Below are 18,442 nucleotides of genomic sequence, written 5' to 3' on the forward strand. Positions count from 1 at the left end.
CATATTATTTGCCCTGGAGTCAAGGAAGCTTACACTCAAGGTTTTAAGAAGGATAGCCATATGTCTAGAAGCAGACGATATGGCCTTGAGCTGATGAGAGGGAAGAAAGATGTCAAAGTAACTTAGAATTGATTTGGATGTATGGGATGATGTGTGCAGAGTGCTAGAAGAATTTAAATGAGAATTAGGTGCAAGAAGGGATGGGCAGATTCAGAGTTATTGGGGCTAAGTGATCCTTTTTGATCCTATAAATTGATATGATATCAACTTTTCCTTGCCATAAACCATCAAATTTCTGTAACAAGCCTTGCTTATCCAGACATATTTATTTGCCCCTTATGAGAGTAGTTATTCTTATCCTCAGTGTTCACCCTCACTGCATGATGTCGAGCCTTGAAAGAATTTTCTAGGCTGATTTACAACCTTCATTGAGCTGTTGCCGCCTTGTGAACAAGCTGCAAGTAGGTCTTGAAATTGGGTCCTCCTGACTCACCAGTGGGACAAGTGATTAGTCACCACGGTACAAAAATGGTTCAGATTTTCGTTGAGATATGTAACGAGCTTTGCTTTGGTCAGTTGAAGAATTTCTGACGTGAAAGACAAATTATACTATTTCACTTCAGATCACACTTCAAAATTTGCAAATATCTGCTTCTTCACCAGAGGGCCAATGCCCACTTGCCCTAAATCTGAGATAATTATGGCCCACATTTGGAAGAGCTGATGCTGAAAGATTTCTCCAGTCTACAAGTGTGCATAGACGTGTTGCTTAAGCTCAATGCATTAAAACCGTGCTAAATATCGGCCCAGGACAGTGATAAATGTCTCAAAATTTATTTTATTCAGATTATTCATCCCATTAAAGCACTGACTTGCACAACAATCTAGAGTTGAACAGCAAAATTTGCATTCGCCAACCACAAGTCTCCCCTCCCAGATCCTAGCAATGTGTTTTAAATTACCTGCTCAATCATGAATTGTGCTTTGGATAGTTACACTCAAGCTTGTCCTTGTCGTTTCCCTTCTTCAGAAATTGCCAGAAAAGCCAAATGCCAGAACAGAGTTGATAGTAGCTGCCTCCTGGAGAACGATACCAAGCTGATCCATCATTGGGACAGTTTTACACATGAGGCAACGGTTATAGCTTCAGGGATAACTGAAATTGAGGTGAACTATGCAAGCTTACAGTAGGACCTGGACAAGATCTGCTTGTGGCATGTGTCTGGTATTATTCATATTCTGTTCATGGCAGGCAATAATCTGTAATAAGGGAAGATTGAGCCCTCAGCTTCAAAAGCATCACAATTGCTAAGTGCTCCATCCTGGGGAGAGGGGTGGCACTGTTACCATTGACTAGAAATGTAATTAAACCAACAGTATCTACACAGGCTACGAGAGTGACAGTTTGGGTTATCTTCACGCCTGATTTGTTTACCTTGCTACTATCCATGTTGCTCAAATCAAAAAATGATGGCATACTCAGCTCTCCCAGACCAGAGTGCAATTGCAGCATCTAGAAGTTCAACACCATCTAGGATATGGCAGCCTGCTGCTGAAGTCTGTGTCTATTCCATCCCCCAGTATTGCAAATGTTTGTACAGGATGCATTGCAGGCAAGCTGCCCAGTCCCATGACCTCTACCATAGAGAAGGACAAGCAGATATGTCAGAGGAACACCTCCATCTTGAGATCACACACCATTTTAGCTTAGGAATATAGATGCTAAGTTAAAATCCTGGAATTAACCACGCCAAATTTATCACCACAAGCACAGCAACAGTTTAACAAAGTGGCATGCAACCAGCACCTTTTCATGGCAACTAGGGATGGGCAACATATTTGGCATTGTCACCATCCCCAGAGCAAATCCAAAAACATGTTGCTGGACAAGGATTGTTAGACATTGCTGGCCTGGAAGCATGTGCCAGTAGCAACTCACTATAAATTATCAGCACGTTGCTGCTAATCTGGCCACAGTGTGAATGCCTCCAAGTTCAGGTTTCATTATTTGGAGTTGCAGCAGTTACTTTCCTCTGCAGTCAGTCAAGGTATGCACTGAGCTATGGGTTCAAGATTACGTTTACATTATCCATCCTGATAATTATTGTTCTGTGCCAATTAAGTCAGTGGTGCTGTGTGGCAGTTTTTGGTTAACATTCCCCATGAACCAGCCTTGGCCCAGAAGACCATTTTTCCATTTAAACACAGATTCGGGTTGAACTACTTGTTTAACCGAGAACTGACTTTGCCCCCTGAATACTGACAGCAAGGGAAAACTCGAAGGTGGCCATCCCTGTGACCCGTGAGGCAGGTGACTTCTCCTGCCTGCTGAGTGCGTAATTAGATGACTGGAGAAGGTGCACAAGTTGCTGTTTGATTTGAACTTGTGTGGCCATTGGGCACCACAGGGATTGGAATTGACTATTAATCAATTTCTTTCCAAACTGTTTATTGTTTGTGCCATTTAAAGACAGGGCACCCTAGTTATTGGGGTTGATTACGTATATGGAGAGCAGTGGTGTCATCCTAATCATCCAATAAGCAGATAGAATGGAATGGGGGACTCTTGCTCATGAAAAGAACTACAGAGTTTCTACAGGCTGACAATTTGCTGATTTAGACTAATCAGGAACCAGTTTCCTGTACTGATTAATTCAGGAAATTAAAAAGCTGAGGCTGAGTCCTCAGTTTCTTGTGTGAGGGGAGGAGAAGCATGGAGGTGAGAATGGGATGAGGCTGGGAGAGAGGCCTGACATTTCTTTGTGCATGATGGTCATCCTACAAAAAGGCCAGACCTGAATATGATACTATATGATACTAGGACAATACTATTAAATAAATCAGTTGGACTTAAACCTGGTGTTGTCAGACTTCGTACTCTTTTTGTAGGAGGCATCTGGCTTTCTCTGTGTATGAGTAGATTTATATTTTTGTGTTTGCTAATGCATCTTGAATATGGGCCTTTTTATGTATTATAGGTTTGAATTTTTGTGGAAGTGGTGTTTGTTTTTAATGTTTGTTGGGACTCTAAATTGTGCTTATTTAAGTGGGACTTTTTAACATGAGTATCCCCTTCCTAGTTCCAGATCAGTAAAATCGTTTTCGTTGATAAATAATGGAAACTTTACACTGTTCTACTCTAGTCTGAATGTATTCAGTTGGTGAGACTAGATCAACATTCCCTTGCATACTTATGGCAGAAGTTGTCTCAGCATTGACTGCTCTATTCCCCCTCTGCTTAGATTTATCTGAGTCAACTAATTGGGCTTCATCTTTACAAGGACAAACGGTGTACTGAATACCAGTTACATAAATATTAGCTGTGGAGGACTGCTTGTACTATGGAATGAATGTGATGTGCTAGTTGATCCAGTCCCCTAGCTACTTAATCTGGGTCACCCTGAAAGAGTTTGGATGTGTACGCTGTGATTCTGTGTGAATGACAGATTGGTAACTGTTTCTCTTCTCTTTGCTACAAATCTACCTCGGAATCGTACCCCCAACAAACCTAACATTCTACCTCTTTGGCCATGTTATCAGTCACCAGAAGCAGTGCCAGTGTTATCTGTACTTTCCCACTGCAGAAATCCTTATACTTGCTGTGGTCTTTGCACTGGATGTCTAAAATGCCCACTTTCTCAGCCTCATACGTGGTACCCTCCTGGGTAGTATTAGTGAATCAGAAAATTATGGGTTTGATTTCCATTTTGAAGACGGGCATAACAAACTAAAATGACAGTGCAGACCTGTGGAAATGCCCAGCAGTCAGAGGAAACCATGTTTCGTCTGAGATGTTAAACTGAGGCCTCAGCTGCACACTCGAATGGATCTAAAAAGTTCTTTGACAGTGTTTTGAAGAACTAGCAAAGTTCTCCCATCACCTTAGACCGTACCCCACAATCAACATGGTTTAAAAAAACAAGTTGTCAGGTTATCACATTTCTGTTTGAGAACTTCCTGTGGGTTAGTAGGCTGCCATAACCCACTCTCTTCCTCACCAACTTATCCAGTGTCTCCTGTCCTGCATGGCTGTCCACACTCCCTTTCCTGGTCATTGTGAGTTACACAGGCGCTCCTTTTCTGCAGGTATTGAATTTAAAACACTTGTTATCCTTTGCCCTCACCCCATCCTACCTGTGTTCTTTCCCTCAGCTTTATGCTTCTGTATGCACCACCTCTTTTTTGCATTACTTTCTTTGCTGCCTGCAATTGATGACAGTGCCTTTAATTTATTTCAACCTTACTGTTACCAACTGCATTCTTCTATTTTCTCTAACATTTAAAAGATTGTTTCTTTTCCCAAATATTGGCTCACTTAACTCTCCACCAAGGATTGTTGCCCTTTCCTGAAGTGCATTTGGATATTTTTCATTAAAAATGTGAAAAATGACTGCAACATCAGTACTGTTCATCACTGGCTTTGAAGTATTAATTTGTTGTCAGTTTGGGATTTTGTTGTACTGCACTTCAGCTTAGTTTTCAAAGGGAAAGTGCTTGCTCCATATCTTTAAGCTTCACTCGATGAGAATAATGCATAAAGATGCAGTTGCTTATAATAGAACAGATATTCCTGACAGTTATTTCTGGTGTCCTCTATTCTTTTTATAAGGTCTGTTTCAGTGTTCTGTATGGTGAAACCAAATACAGGCTGATGAAACTTGGCTAAGAAGGCAGCAATAGGAAAACAAATAAAGGTTGAGGGTGCAGCAAAAAAAATAGTGGAAGACTTATATTAGTGTCCAGCGGAGTGACATTTAATACTGATAAATATAGCACATTCTACATAGGTCAATTGTAGATACAAATATAGAATGATTGGGAAGAGGAAAAAAAATTGTCACGCTGTGTCTGTAGAGAGCCTTTTGCATGGATGCCCTCTAACCTGTTGAGTATTTGCTGAATTTTATGCCAGCATTTCAGATTTTCAGCATCTGTAGAATATAGTAAGTTGGTATCACCTAATTATGTGATTGTGCCAGATAACATTTACCGCAGTCGTCAGGTAAGAAAGCAAGCATTAAGATTCTGAACTGTGGAGAATGATTCTTGAAGCTTAAACTTTGCAGCCTGGAAGGAAAATGGCTTAAGGGGTATCTCATTAGAGTAGCTAACATTTTTAATGGGCTAAGGGCTAAATAAAGTAAACCTAAACAATCACATTCGAACAAGTATTTCTAAGTAGGGCACAATAAAATAGGTGAAAATTAGACATTTTTAATTGGTAAAGGATTGAAGGGTTATGGGGATGAGGGGCAGAACAGCCATGATCGAATGGTGGTGCATACTCAATGGACCAAATGGCCTAATTTTGCTCCTATATCTTATGAACTTTTTACATTTAAAATAGCTGTGAGGAAAGAGTTATAGCTCAATGCTATTATGGCAGAATTAATTTATCAGAGGTGTGAGCTTTAGTGGGCCCCTTCGACTTGAATTTTCTTATGTTCTTGACTTTTTGTATTTTTCTTTCTCTTAACTACTAGCAATTGAACAAAGAATAAAAATTGCTCAAAAGAATTTGACCGAGAGCAGTCCTTCAGATTCTGGTGATGTAGTGATGGACCACAGCATCACAGAACGTAGTGTGGATTCTACAAAGCGTTTAAACTGCAGATCAGCTCAACAGGTGCATTTTAAAAAAGAAACTGGGGTAAGGATTTTTACTTAGGAGGAGTACTTGAAAATATATTTTCCAACCTGGAGGAGAGAATATATTTCCACTCATGATGGGGGCCATAACTATCAAATGGCCATTGGTGGCTCTAATAGTCAATTCAGAAGAAACTTTAATGGTAAGAACATTACCCCGTGGAGCATAAGTGAATAATATAGATGCATTGGAGGGAAAATGGATGTGAGCATGAAGAAGAAAGGAATAGCAGGTTGTGCTGATAAGATGATATAAAGGTGGTAGGAGAAGGCTTGTGTGAACACCAACATCGACCACTCTTAATGCAGTCTAGGTAAAGAAGTTTCTCCTGAATTTTATATTGGATTTGTTGCGACCATTTGATATTTATAACCCTTGGTTTTGTCTCTGAGTGGAATTGTCTTCTCTATATTGTATTTGATAAGATAATATTTACAAATAGTGCTTCTGTGCTATATATCAAATGTAATTATATGCAAAGTCAGCATTGACAATGGGTGATGCACTAGGTAACAATGATGACCTCAATCCAGATTGATGGGATGAAGTCTCCTTTGGCGTCTCAGCGTGTTGCCCAGTAAACTTGAGTATTTTGTAATGGAGCCAATGCTCATTGGCACTGGGAATTAACGCTCAATAACTGCAGGAGTGGATGGCATGGGCAGTGTGTTTGTGTGTCGTAAATAAGCTTGAAATTGTTTCTCTTAAATTTTGCTCATGCTTATCCCAGCATGCTTACTACATTAATGGGTAGCAAAGTCTTACAGACTCGATCCAAGATATAAAGCAAAGTTGCAACGTAAAATGTTGAGCATTCTGTAAGTGATGTTGTAATTGTATTTTTCAGCAACATAGAACTGTTCGTGTACAGCTGTGTGACTACATGATGCCTAAAGGGCCTAAACAGTCTTCAATACATGACCATTGTAATCTGTGTAATGACATGTGCAATAAGTCAGGGAAAGGCCCCAGAAGCAAAAGGTGCCAAGCAAGGAAACGGGAAAAGGATCACAGCTTTAGGGATTGTAATGTGACCGATGTGATGAAAAACAACTGGAGGGGCACAGAGCTGATAGCAACAATTGAACCTCTCCAGGTTAGCCTGATCCGAAATGGCTGCAGTAAAATCAACTCTGCAGAGGATTCATCGAAATATATTAAACAGTATCAAAGCAAATCAGCAGATATGGAGTTTACAACGGAGAACAGCAGTAAACTGCTGCAGACTGCACCATCAGAACTATCCAGGGTAATCCAGAAAGGCATACAGCATCTTAAATCTCTTGATAAAGCCCAATTGGGGCCTGATACTGTAGCTGGTGATGTTGAAACGACTCTAACGTCTAATGTTCCCGAAGCTTGTCCTGAAATAGGATATAAACCAGTGTGTTCAGGATTACCCTGGCATCCCAAAGATTTGGTTTGGCAAGGTACATGTCAGGACAGCCCAGTTTGGAGCAAAGTGGGTTCCACAGACGTAACAGGGGACTGTTTAGAAGAGGAGATATCAGTGTTTCCTGATGTTGGAACACCGGAACTCAGTGCTGGCTTTGAACCTGTTGACTTCATTGCACCTGACGAGGCAGTACAACTTGCTGAAAGTTATAAAAGAAAGGCAAGCGAGTACATGCACGCTGAGGCTTCTGTTACACAGTTTGGTTGTGCAAGAACAATACCTGTCATTCTAGATACATGTGCTCGAGCAAGGCCATTCAAAAGAACAAAACTTTGCCCAGAGTTTTGGTTCTGTTCAGAAGGAAAAACAGGTGAAGTACCCAGAGATACTTTAGTACTTCAGCCAAAATCAGGAACATTGCCTTGTCAAGGATATTTGGAATCAGTTGAAAGTATTTTGTATTTGTTGAACAGGTTGTCCTTGGAAGTGCCTGAAAGAAAGGCAGTTAACAAAGAAAATTTGAGAAACAAATCATTATTGCAAAATAATTGGAGTTGTGCATCTTTTGCAAGTGATAAGGTAGCTAAAGTACAACCATCAGTACACCTCTCAAAGTATTCCAGTGTTGTAGTGGAAAATGTTAGACAGTCAAAAGATGCATACTGTAATTTTAAAACTTCTCCACCCATCAATGTACTTGACTCCAAAATGGGTCTTAATGCTGAAGAAAAAAAATGTCCAATCAGGCAAAGTAAATCAAATCTTACAAACTCAGCTAGTCATTGCACTAGAACACTAATGTCAACAAAACTGCCAGCATTCCATGTTCCTTTGTGCAATGATACAGGTGGAAAAACAACTGTAGGCTACCAAAGACATGAGACCGTTCAGGATAAATTTACTCCAAGGAAAGTGTGCACAAAGGAATTGAAGGATATACAGTCAACAGTGATCCCTGTTCATAATGCATCTTTAAAGTTGAGATGTGGCCGAGTGGATGGGCAGTGCCATGTTGAAGCTAGTGAACAAACTGGGAGCGCAGGGTTTGTTGAAGGTTATTCATTATTAGATGTAGAACAAAATGCAGAGAATCGATCAAAGACAGTGGAAGAATCTCTGAGTCCTGATAGTAATTGCAATTGTGAAGAACCATTGAACCTTCTGTGGAAGAGAAATACTGAAAAGACCCCTACAATAGAAAAGGATCCTTTAGTTTCAACACAAACAACTATAGACAGTGAAGTCAAAGAAGTACTGGATAGGGACTCTGAAAAGAATGAGAGTGTACAGCAAGTACCTGATGTCATAAGGGCTTATGAAGATGATGTGCTTGTGCTCGACGTGATTCAGGATGATCCAGAGCTATTTGGCAGTCCCAGCACTGAAGTGATGCAGACTCCTGAACCATCAGTGAGTCTGGAGGAAGCCGCTTGTAGGAAAACAGAGTTAAAACCTGTAGACGGTCACTTTGGAAATGAATTAAACAGCAAACAGAGAGAGTCAAGTGAAAGGATCTCCAGGTGTGTATATTTTCTCTTCACTTTTAACTGATTATTTAATAAAGATATACTTTTAAGTTGAGTTTACAGAGTTTTTCCTTGTATGTTTCATTAAACTGAAAATCTCTAAGTCAGGGGGACAAAGTTGGAAAATTTAGTCAATGGTTACCCCCATAAGTCTCCTATGAGGAGAGACTGAGGGATCTAGGGTTGTTTTCGTTGGAAAGAAGGCGGCTAAGAGGGGATCTTATTGAAACATATAAGATGATTAGAGGTTTAGATAGGGTGGATAGTGATAGCCTTTTTCCTCGGATGGAGAAAGCTAGCACGAGGGGGCATGGCTTTAAATTAAGGGGGGGTAGCTACAGGACGGATGTCAGGGGTAGGTTCTTTACCCAGCGGGTGGTGAGGGATTGGAATGCCCTGCCTGCTGCAGTTGTAAATGCGTCTAGTTTGGGGGCGTTTAAGAGATCTCTGGATAGGTTTATGGACGAAAAGGGATTGGTATAGGCTAGTGGGTCATTGTTTTTGTAACTGGTCGGCGCAACATCGTGGGCCGAAGGGCCTGTTCTGCGCTGTAATGTTCTATGTTCTATAATGCTGATAGTAGGGGATTCAGCGATGGTGATGCATTGAATGTCAAGGGGTGGTGACTAGATCCTCTTGGCTCTAATCACATTTTTTCAGTGAGTACACCACTTTTTTTCGTCTTTTGATTGTTAGTAAAGTAAGCTACAGCTTATTCTCAAAGCAACTGCTGCAAATACTCAGCAAATCAGGCAGCATCTGAGAAATAGGTGAGCATTTGGATACAGGGTTAGGGATGTTTTGCTACAATTGTATAGAGTGTTGGTGAGGCTACACCTGGAATATTGTTTACAATTTTGGTGTTCTTGTCTGAGAAGAGTGCCCTTGCTATAGAGGAAGTGCAGCGAAGGTTTACCAGACTGATTCCTGGGATTGCAGATTTGTCATATGAGGAGAGACTAAGTTGATTAGGTTTATATTCACTGGAGTTTAGAAGAGTGAGAGGAGATCGCATAGAAACTTATAAAATTCTGACAGGGTAGATGCAGAAAGAATGTTCACAATGGTAGGGGAGGCAGAACTAGGAGTCATAGTTTTGAGCATAAGGGGTAAACCTTTTAGTACTGAGGTGAGGAGAAATTTCTTCATCCAGAGGAGGATGATTATGTGGAATTCATTAACACAAAATAGTTGAGGCCAAAATGTTGTCTGATTTCAAGAAGAAATTAGATATAGCTCTTGAGGGCTCAAAGGATATGAGGGGGGGGGCGGGATCAGGATATTGAATTTGATGATCAGCTATGATCAAAATGAAGGCCGAATGGCCTACTCCTGCTTCTAGTTTCTATATTTCTATCTGTGAGAGAGAAAGAGATCGTCTTGATCAGATTGTTCTGGTGAAAGGTTAACTCAATCTGAAACATTGATTTCCAGCATTTTCTGATTACATTTCAATTTCTCAGCATCTGCAATATTTTGCTTTTATATTAATTTTTACATTCTCAGGATGTGGCATTGCCAGTCACCCATATTTTACCAGTCATCCTAGATGCTTTAATAATCAATGTTACTAAAGATTTATACTTCAGTATTTTCTGCCCTTAACTCATCTGTTCCAGAACAGCTAGAACACTAGCATCTACCCGGAAATGTGGAAAATTGCCCAAGTATGTCCTGTATGCAAGGAGCAGGACAAATTCAATCTGGCCAATTCCTGCCCCATTAGTAGCATATCAAATGGCCTGCTTAGCAATAATCGGCTCTTAATTTGAGTTCTACAAGGGTCACTCAGCTCCAGACCTCATAACTGCCTTGGTTCAAACATGAAAAAAGAGCTGAACTCCAGCGGTGAGATGAGAATGACTGCTCTTGACATCAAGACAGCATTTGAATGAGTATGACATCAAGGAGTCCTAGCAAAACAGTCAATGGGAATTGAAGGGAAAACTGTCTGCTGGTTGGAATCATTCCTTGCATGCTATTTAGTAACGTGAGACTGGAATGACACATTCACAGCAAGAGCCAGTTGAAATCAGTTAGCTGATGGAAGACAGTTGTGGTTATTGGAGATCTGTCATCTCAGTTCCAGGACATCATTGCAGGAGTTCCTCAGCGTTGTCATCAGCTCAGTGATCTTCAGCTGCTTCATCAATGACCTTCCTGCCATCATAAGGTCAAAAGTGGGGATGTTTGTTGATGATTAGACACTGAAGCAGTTTATACCCAAATGTAACAAAACCTGGACAATATTCAGGCTTGGACTGACAGATGACAAGTAACATTCATACCATAAGTGCACAGCAATAACCATCTTCAACAAGAGAGGATCTAGTTACCATAATTACCACCCCTTGACATTCAGTGGCATTGCCATCACTGAATCCCCTACCATCAGTATCCTGGGGGCTATCATTGACTAGAAACCGAACTGGACTAGCCATGTAAATACAGTAGCTGCAAGAGTAGGCCAGAGGCTAGGAATCCTGTGACATTTAACTCCTCATATGACTCCCCAAAGCCTGTCCACCACCAACAAGGCACAAATCAGGAGAGTGATGGAATACTTTTCACTTGCCTGGGTGGGGTGAGCACAGCTCTAACAACACACAAGCTTGACACCATCCAGAAGGAAAAGCCCATAAGATTGGCAATCCATCCAGAAACAATCAGTCCCTTCACCACTGGCACACAGTGTAATATCTACAAGATGCACTGCAAGAACTCACCAAGGCTCCTGAGGCAGCACCTTCCAAATCCACAACAGCTACTATCTAGAAGGATAAGGATAATAGATACATGGTAACACTGTGATCTGGAAGTACTACTCCATGCCCCCCTCCAGTCTGACTTGGAAATATATTGACTGTTCCTTCATTGTTGCTGAGTCAAGATCATAGAATCCTCCTAAGCACCCTTTTGGGTGTATCTATACCACATGAACTGCAGTGGTTCACAAAGGCAGCTCACCCCCGCTTTCTCAACGACAGTTAGAAATGGGGAAAAAGTGCTGGCTGAGCCAGCAATGCTTGCACTTCCATGAATGAATACCAAAAGAAACATTGAAATTTACAGCCCTTTTTTGTGCCTGTACTGGCTCTTTGAAAGAACAGTTGTGCTTCTCCCCACGCACCTTTTTGTCTGAAATTCCTCACTTTCAATTATCCAACTTCCTCAATTATTGATATAATTAGGTTTCATTAACTTTTGCAGTATCCAGATCAGAAAATTCCGAAATAATAAAATGTGAGGAACTCAAATTAATTTGTATTCTTGGATACAGGAAACTATGATATGCTGTGCCTTCACCTGTCTGTGGTTTATAATAGCATTTGACAGTCTTCCAAATTTAAAAAAAAATGTACTCTGCTACTCTCTTTGAATGCTTTTTGCAACCATGTTTAAGAGCTGCTTATGTCCTAAAAATTTAGACTTTCTATTCACAGCACCTTTCTGTGTGTGTCCAAGGATATGTCTGAAGAACTGCCAAGCTCTGCCCATCTGCAACATGGTGGTAAGTATTATCTGTAAGAACATGAATAGGCCATTCAGCCCTCAAGCCTGCTCACTCAGTAAGATTATTGCTGATCTTTAACCTCATGTCTGTGATCCCCATATGCATTAATTTTCTAAAAAGCTGTTCATTTTGGCTTTGAACGCCCTCAAAGTGCAGAGGTAGAAGCTACTGAGGTAGAAGATTTGTCATCCTCTGAGTGAAAATGTTTCTCCTCATCTCTGTCCTAAATGGTCGACCTTATATCCTAAGATCCCTGTGGGGAGCAGCCTTTTAATAAAGCTGCAGGAGCAACTTAAACAACTGATGATTAATGCTTGATTGAAAGTTCAAATTTACCTGCCTGGTTGTTCAGAATCACAGAATTGTTACAGGTCAGAAATGCCATTTGGCCCATTATGTCTGCACTGGCTGGCTGAATGAGCAAGTCTGTTAGTGCCTTCTCTCTGTAATCCTGCACATTCTTCCTTTTTAGTTAATTGTTTAATTCCCTTCTGGGTGCTTCAGTTCATCCTCCACCACACGTTCAGGCAATGCGTTGCCCAAAAATGTTTTTCTCATTTACTTTTGCCAGTTACTTTAAATCCGTGCCGTCTTGTTCTCTACCCTTTTCATAGATGGGAACAGTTGTCCCTTATCTACTCTGTCCAGACCCTTCATGATTTTGAATACCTCTGTTAAATCTCTCCTGAAGGAAAATACTACCAACTTCTCCAGTCCGTTCTCATTAACTGAAGTTCTTGTGTGGAAGAAATAGCTTTTTAATGTTGCATTGGGATATATTTCTCTGCAACTCGTTGTGAACAACTCAGTCTTTAGATTTTTACAGCAAAGGAGGAGTCCATTTAAGATACTTTAATGGGTTATCTCTTCACTTTAGGATTCAAAACTCAAAGTAAAACATATGTGAGTGAGGAGACTTATTTTGAGGACACTTCATTGGAGATATTGCCGAAAGAGAGAGAGAGAACTCAATCTGAATACAATTTGTACCCGGTAGGTAGTTTTAATCTATGCTAAAATGATTTCCTTTCTGTCAGTTTTGTTTCGGGCCATCCACTTCATGAGATTTTCTTTTTAAACCCAATATTCTTACCCTTGTCTTCACTTTGCTACCTCTGATTGTTCTCTTCATACATTACAGCAGCAGAGTCATGAACTTGCTCTGTATTAAGCAGCTGATTCTCTTATTCCATCCCCCTCTCCTGATTTGAGCCTAAACCGGATCCCTGGAGAACAATCTAAATGCTTTGACTTCCCACCTTATCACGTAGAAGCAGTGTGTCTGGAAATCCATTGAAAGTGTGGCAATGCTGTTTCTAGTTCCAGTCAAACATTTCATTAACCTGTACATTATGTGACTGAGATCATGACCTGGATAAAGACTGTTGTGAGGCCAGCAGCACGCTAAGGATTTGTGCTGTAACCTTTTGATTGGAAAGGAAAATGCAGTGCTGATCTAGGTCAGGGAACATGGGAGCATGACCAGGTCAAAGAACAACCTGGCAGCAGCATCTATCTGTGGAGCAAGAACAGTGCCAGTCACAGCTCATTGTAGTATGTTTATCACTATAATTTGCACATTGCAATGTTGTGTCTGAACAAAAGCTACAGGGAGTCTTCTATTTGCAGGTTGCTTCAAACACTGGACTAGTCTCTGAGATGGCTGAACAAGTGGCTGACAGAGGGACTGAAATAAGGTTAGCGGATGGAATTATTATATTTGCTGCAATTAAAGGCTATAATTCCCTCCCGGGCAAACACTTAAGAACAATTCCCCAGCTCCACAATTTTGTACGTTCCCAAGAGCCCCCTTTTCATAACAGCATAGCAATATACTGTAGTGGAGAAGAGTATTGCAGATGTATAACATTTCAAGATAGAGGTCATTTCCTGCTATCTAGATACTTCAAAGCCGATGAACACTCCCTGCTGCCTCATCTGGTCATCCATTCATCACCCTTTGCATGAAGTAGTTGCATTTAAAATGTCTCCCTCTTGCTAAGTTTGAGGCTTTTCCCTCTTGTGGATTCTGTGACTATTAAACATATGGACATTTACTTTTTATGCTGTCTTTTATGATCTTGAATATTTCAGTGAGATCACAGAAATCTTTTCTCTACGGTATAAACACTCTCAGCTTCTCTTGATCCTTCTCAGTGCAGGTGTCTAATCCCATTAAGCAGTTTAATTTCCCCTCACTGCGTGCTGTTAACTGCTTAGATATCTTTCTTGGAATGCAATAACCAGAATTGTGTACGTTTCTGGAGGGATAGTGTTGGACAAGTACTCTGTGAATTTGGTTGCTTGCTGAGATTTGAGTTCCTCCAGCTGCGCGGTCCACTTGCTCTTTTACACAAATTGATTTCTTTAATGAAGTGATTTGTTATTATGTAGAATGCTGCACTGTACCTGAAAGTGTGACAGCAGATTCAATAAACTTCCAAATAAGAAGTAGCCATATTCTTGGAGACAAAGAATTGCGGGGCTGTAGGAAAGGAGCAGAGGACCAGGAATAAACAGATCACTCTTTCGAAGGCCTCAGCTGTCAATCTACTACATTGAAACTGATAGTTTCAGTAAACAATTCAAGTGCGCCAGATTCCTCCTCCGTGCTGTTTGAAGAATACTATCTATTTTGTGTCGCCCCTGTATGCTATCTGCCCCCTAATTTTATTAATTTTCATTTGTTCTTGTTAAATGATATCTCTGTGCTGTCCATGACTCAGAGTAGCACTCTCTTCTGAGTCGGAAGGTTGTGCCTTCAAGTCCTATACCAAAGACTTGAGTTCCTAATCTAGTCTGATATACCAGTGCAATATTGAGGGATTGCTGCACTGTTGAAGGTGCTGACCTTCAGATAAAACATTTGGATAAAACATCAAGCCCCCATTTTCCATCTAAATACGATGCAAAAGAATACATTGCGATGTTTTGGAGAAGAACAGGGAAGTTCTACCCAGTGTTGTCGTCAGTGCTTATTCCTAAGCAAACGTCAGTAAAACAAATTATCAGAAGTATGGTGTGCGAGACTTTGTAGGAAACGCAGCAACTAATTATAGCACAGCAGAGTGTGAGGGCTTGCACACAGAAATTATCCTTAAGATTTGTCATGGATGGTATTTGAAATAAAAGTCCAAAAATGTACTACCACTGTCTTGTGGCTGAGTGGGTAAAACAAAGCCCCATCTTCTAGTGCAAGTAGAAGAAGATAAAATTTACATTATCCAAAGAAAAGCTGGGCAGGCCACCATGTCAGTTCCTTGGTCATTCAACAATTGTGGGATCTTGTGCCCAAGTTGGTTCATTTGCCCATAAAACAGCAATGGTTGCTCATCAAAAATAATTCAATTATGAAGATGGAATAAACTTGTATTTTTCTGGCGCTGTTCACATCCCAAAGTTCTTTACATCCACTTTTTGAAATCTAGTCTTTGTTGCAGTGTAGAAGTGTACTAAGTGATGAATTGCTGGTTACAAGTTGGGGTCTGGTGTATATGTTCTTGGGTTTGGTGGTGACGGTCTTTTTCGTAAGTGGACCACAGGCCATTTGTATGTATTTAACATACACGCACATTACACTTGTAGGATGTCCAAAAATTGTCAAATTAGTTGTATGTCACATCTCCAGAGTTCTGTGCTGTGAGCATACACAGACGAGGAAGACTTGGATACTAATAACTACCTAACTCCCATTACAGATATGAGCATGTGTGTTTGAATTCAGATCCTGGAAGTCTAGACTTCTAAATTGTCGTGTTTCTAACCAGTGAGGTTATTTTACTGTAAAATATCTGGATGACTAACTTGTTTTCTTACACTGTCAGCAGCCTTCAGTACCGTAGTTCTGACAGACCTCTATTGGAAAATGAGTTTTCTCCGAAACAACCTTGTTCTGAATCTCCATTCCAGAAATTGGCATTGACAAATGGTATGCTCCAGCTTTGTAATTGTGTATATCAACATTCACGGCTGACCTTGTTAATTTTATAGTAAAAATGTGAGATTCAGTGCTATATCTGTAATGATTTGAGTTTAAGTGCTTACTTGAAGCTTTTGATAGTTGCTGCTGAAATGCTCTGGGATTCCTACAATAACATTTTTTTGAATATGAGGTGTTGAGTTATAAACAGAAAATGCTGGAAACACTCAGCAGGTCAGCTGACATCTATAAAAATTAAACTGTTAGAATTGACCTGAAACATTATCATTGACTTGAAACATAGCTGTATTTCTCTCACCACAGTTGCTGCCAGACCTGCTGAGTGTTTCTGGCATTCTGTTTTGATTTCAGATTTCCACCTTGTGCAGTGTTTTATTAATTATGAAGCCCTCCAGGTGGCTATGTTTATCAGTCTAATTCTTGACTTATTTGTAAAGTAGACCTTTTTGCTTTTAAAAGCATTTTGAAAAGTCAGTATGGGTTAAAATGGTTAAGTTTGTATGTTTAAAAAAAATGCAGAACAATCCTACGTCCAGTTTTTCTCCCTTTCCTGTCCTGAAGGTGCTAGCAGCTCTTGGCTACTCAGTGAAAGTGTTATTCATGCATGAGCTTAGTCAGGGAATGGCAGCAGTCAATTTGACTGTGATGTAACAGAGATGGCCCAGACTTTGGTCTTGCCCACTGGCTAAGCACCCATCTGTTTAAGCAGGGGTCCATGGAGAGTGTTCAGGAGGTGTCCCCAGTAAAGTATCAGGCTGCTGCTTTCCCAGCCCATCTTGTACCTTGGGATCTGGAAGTTGTCTGTAAATAACTCACTGTAACCCTATCAGCCAACTAAGTACAGTCTAGGAAATAAACCCCTGATTTGCCCAATCTGGTATCTCATAGGCAGTTGAATATGCTTTATTTTGAGAATGGCCACTTGGATTAGATAGCAGAGGATAGTGTCACTCAGATCTATGGAGTGAGTATCAGTGCCTTCGAAAGGAGAGGAAAAGGATGATTTACTAACTGAAATTGACAAGGACCTTTTCTGACTCAGATTTAAGATTTCCACAAGAGCATTTACCAGCACCACCAGCATGTGCAGCTCCTCCAGTATTTGTAAATGGCTCAGAGCATTGGACAAGGCCTGTAAGTCTGGAACTCACATATCCCTTTGTGACCTATTAATCTGCTATATTTACTGTGTTTGGATAGATATGGACCATTAAATAATACTGAATGAATTTTGTCTGCTAATGAACACTTTCCATTGTGTGTCCACACTGGAATAACAAATCTTACTTATAACTTGATTCAGTCAACTTTCTTTGTTTCTTTAAAGAAAAATTGCTTTTTCCTGTTTGGTTAGCATGCTTTTCCCTTCTAAGTGGTAGAATTAAGATGATTTCAGATTTCCACCTTGTGCAGTGTTGTGTATTAATTATGAAGGCCTCCAGGTGGTTTGTAACATTGCACTGCTTCCCTCCCTTCCTGTTTTGCTATTCCTGAATCTTGACTGAATCTTTCAAGTTATCTAGCACAACATCAAAGTGTGTATAGCTCTGCAGTTGTCCAGCGCTGCCACCTTTGCAATGGTGATTGGACAGAACTATTTTTACCCAAAAACACTTGGAATTCTTTTTTTACTATGGCCATTTAGTGGAGTGAAGAAGAAACATTATAGTTCCTTGTCTAGGAACTGTTCTTCAAAGCAATAACAATTTACATTTATGTATGGCATGTCCCAAGGCATCTTGGAAGTTTTATCAAACAGAATTTAACACTGAGCCACGTAAGATGTTAGAACAGATGACCGAGACTGATGTACGTCTTAAGGAGCATTTAAAGGAGGAGCAAGAAGCATTGAACTGCATAGGTTTAAGGAGGGAATTCCAGAGCTTGGTTCCTAGGCAGCTGAAGGTGTTTCCACAAACAGTGGATGTTGGGAATTGGAGGAACTTCTTGGTGGATTACAGGAGGTTTCAGGGACAGTAGTGCTAGTGTTTCAGATAGCAAATCTGGAATTAAAAATCTAAAATGACCATGAAACCATTGTCGAGTGTCATTAAAAACCCATCTGGTTCTCTCATGTCCTTTAGAGAAGGAAACCCTTACCTGGTCTGGTCTACTTGTGACTCCAGATCCACAGCAATGTGGTTAACTCTTAATTGGCCTCTGAAATGGAGGGCAGTTAGGAATGGGCAGTAAATGGGGCCCCAGCCAGTAGCATTCATGTAGTATAAAATGAATTTTTTAAAAAATCAATTTTGCACACTTTTTTCCACGCATTAAATCAATTTGTTTTAGAACATAAGAAATAGGAGCAGGAGTAGGCCATCTAGCCCTTCGAGCCTGCCCCGCCATTCAGTAAGATCATGGCTGATCTGTCGTGGCTCAGTTCCACATTCCCGCCCTCTCCCCATAACCCTTA

The 18,442-nt window shown here is 40.5% G+C and overlaps 1 protein-coding gene across 1 annotated transcript in view; it reads left to right on the top strand.

The window, feature by feature from the left end:
- Nucleotides 1-6,692: 6,692 nt before the first annotated feature.
- Nucleotides 6,693-18,442, top strand: part of topaz1 (testis and ovary specific TOPAZ 1) — a 57,036-nt gene continuing 45,286 nt past the window's right edge. Inside the window, exons 1-6 of the mRNA XM_080193525.1 lie at nt 6,693-8,566; nt 12,016-12,083; nt 12,964-13,079; nt 13,716-13,783; nt 15,911-16,014; nt 17,069-17,160. Of these exons, the coding sequence (XP_080049651.1) occupies nt 6,693-8,566; nt 12,016-12,083; nt 12,964-13,079; nt 13,716-13,783; nt 15,911-16,014; nt 17,069-17,160 (2,322 nt within the window). The remainder of the gene's footprint in view (nt 8,567-12,015; nt 12,084-12,963; nt 13,080-13,715; nt 13,784-15,910; nt 16,015-17,068; nt 17,161-18,442) is intronic.

The sequence above is a fragment of the Carcharhinus amblyrhynchos genome, chromosome 8, assembly GCF_965287045.1.
Source record: "Carcharhinus amblyrhynchos chromosome 8, sCarAmb.v2.hapA, whole genome shotgun sequence".
Classification (NCBI taxonomy): Eukaryota; Metazoa; Chordata; class Chondrichthyes; order Carcharhiniformes; family Carcharhinidae; genus Carcharhinus; species Carcharhinus amblyrhynchos.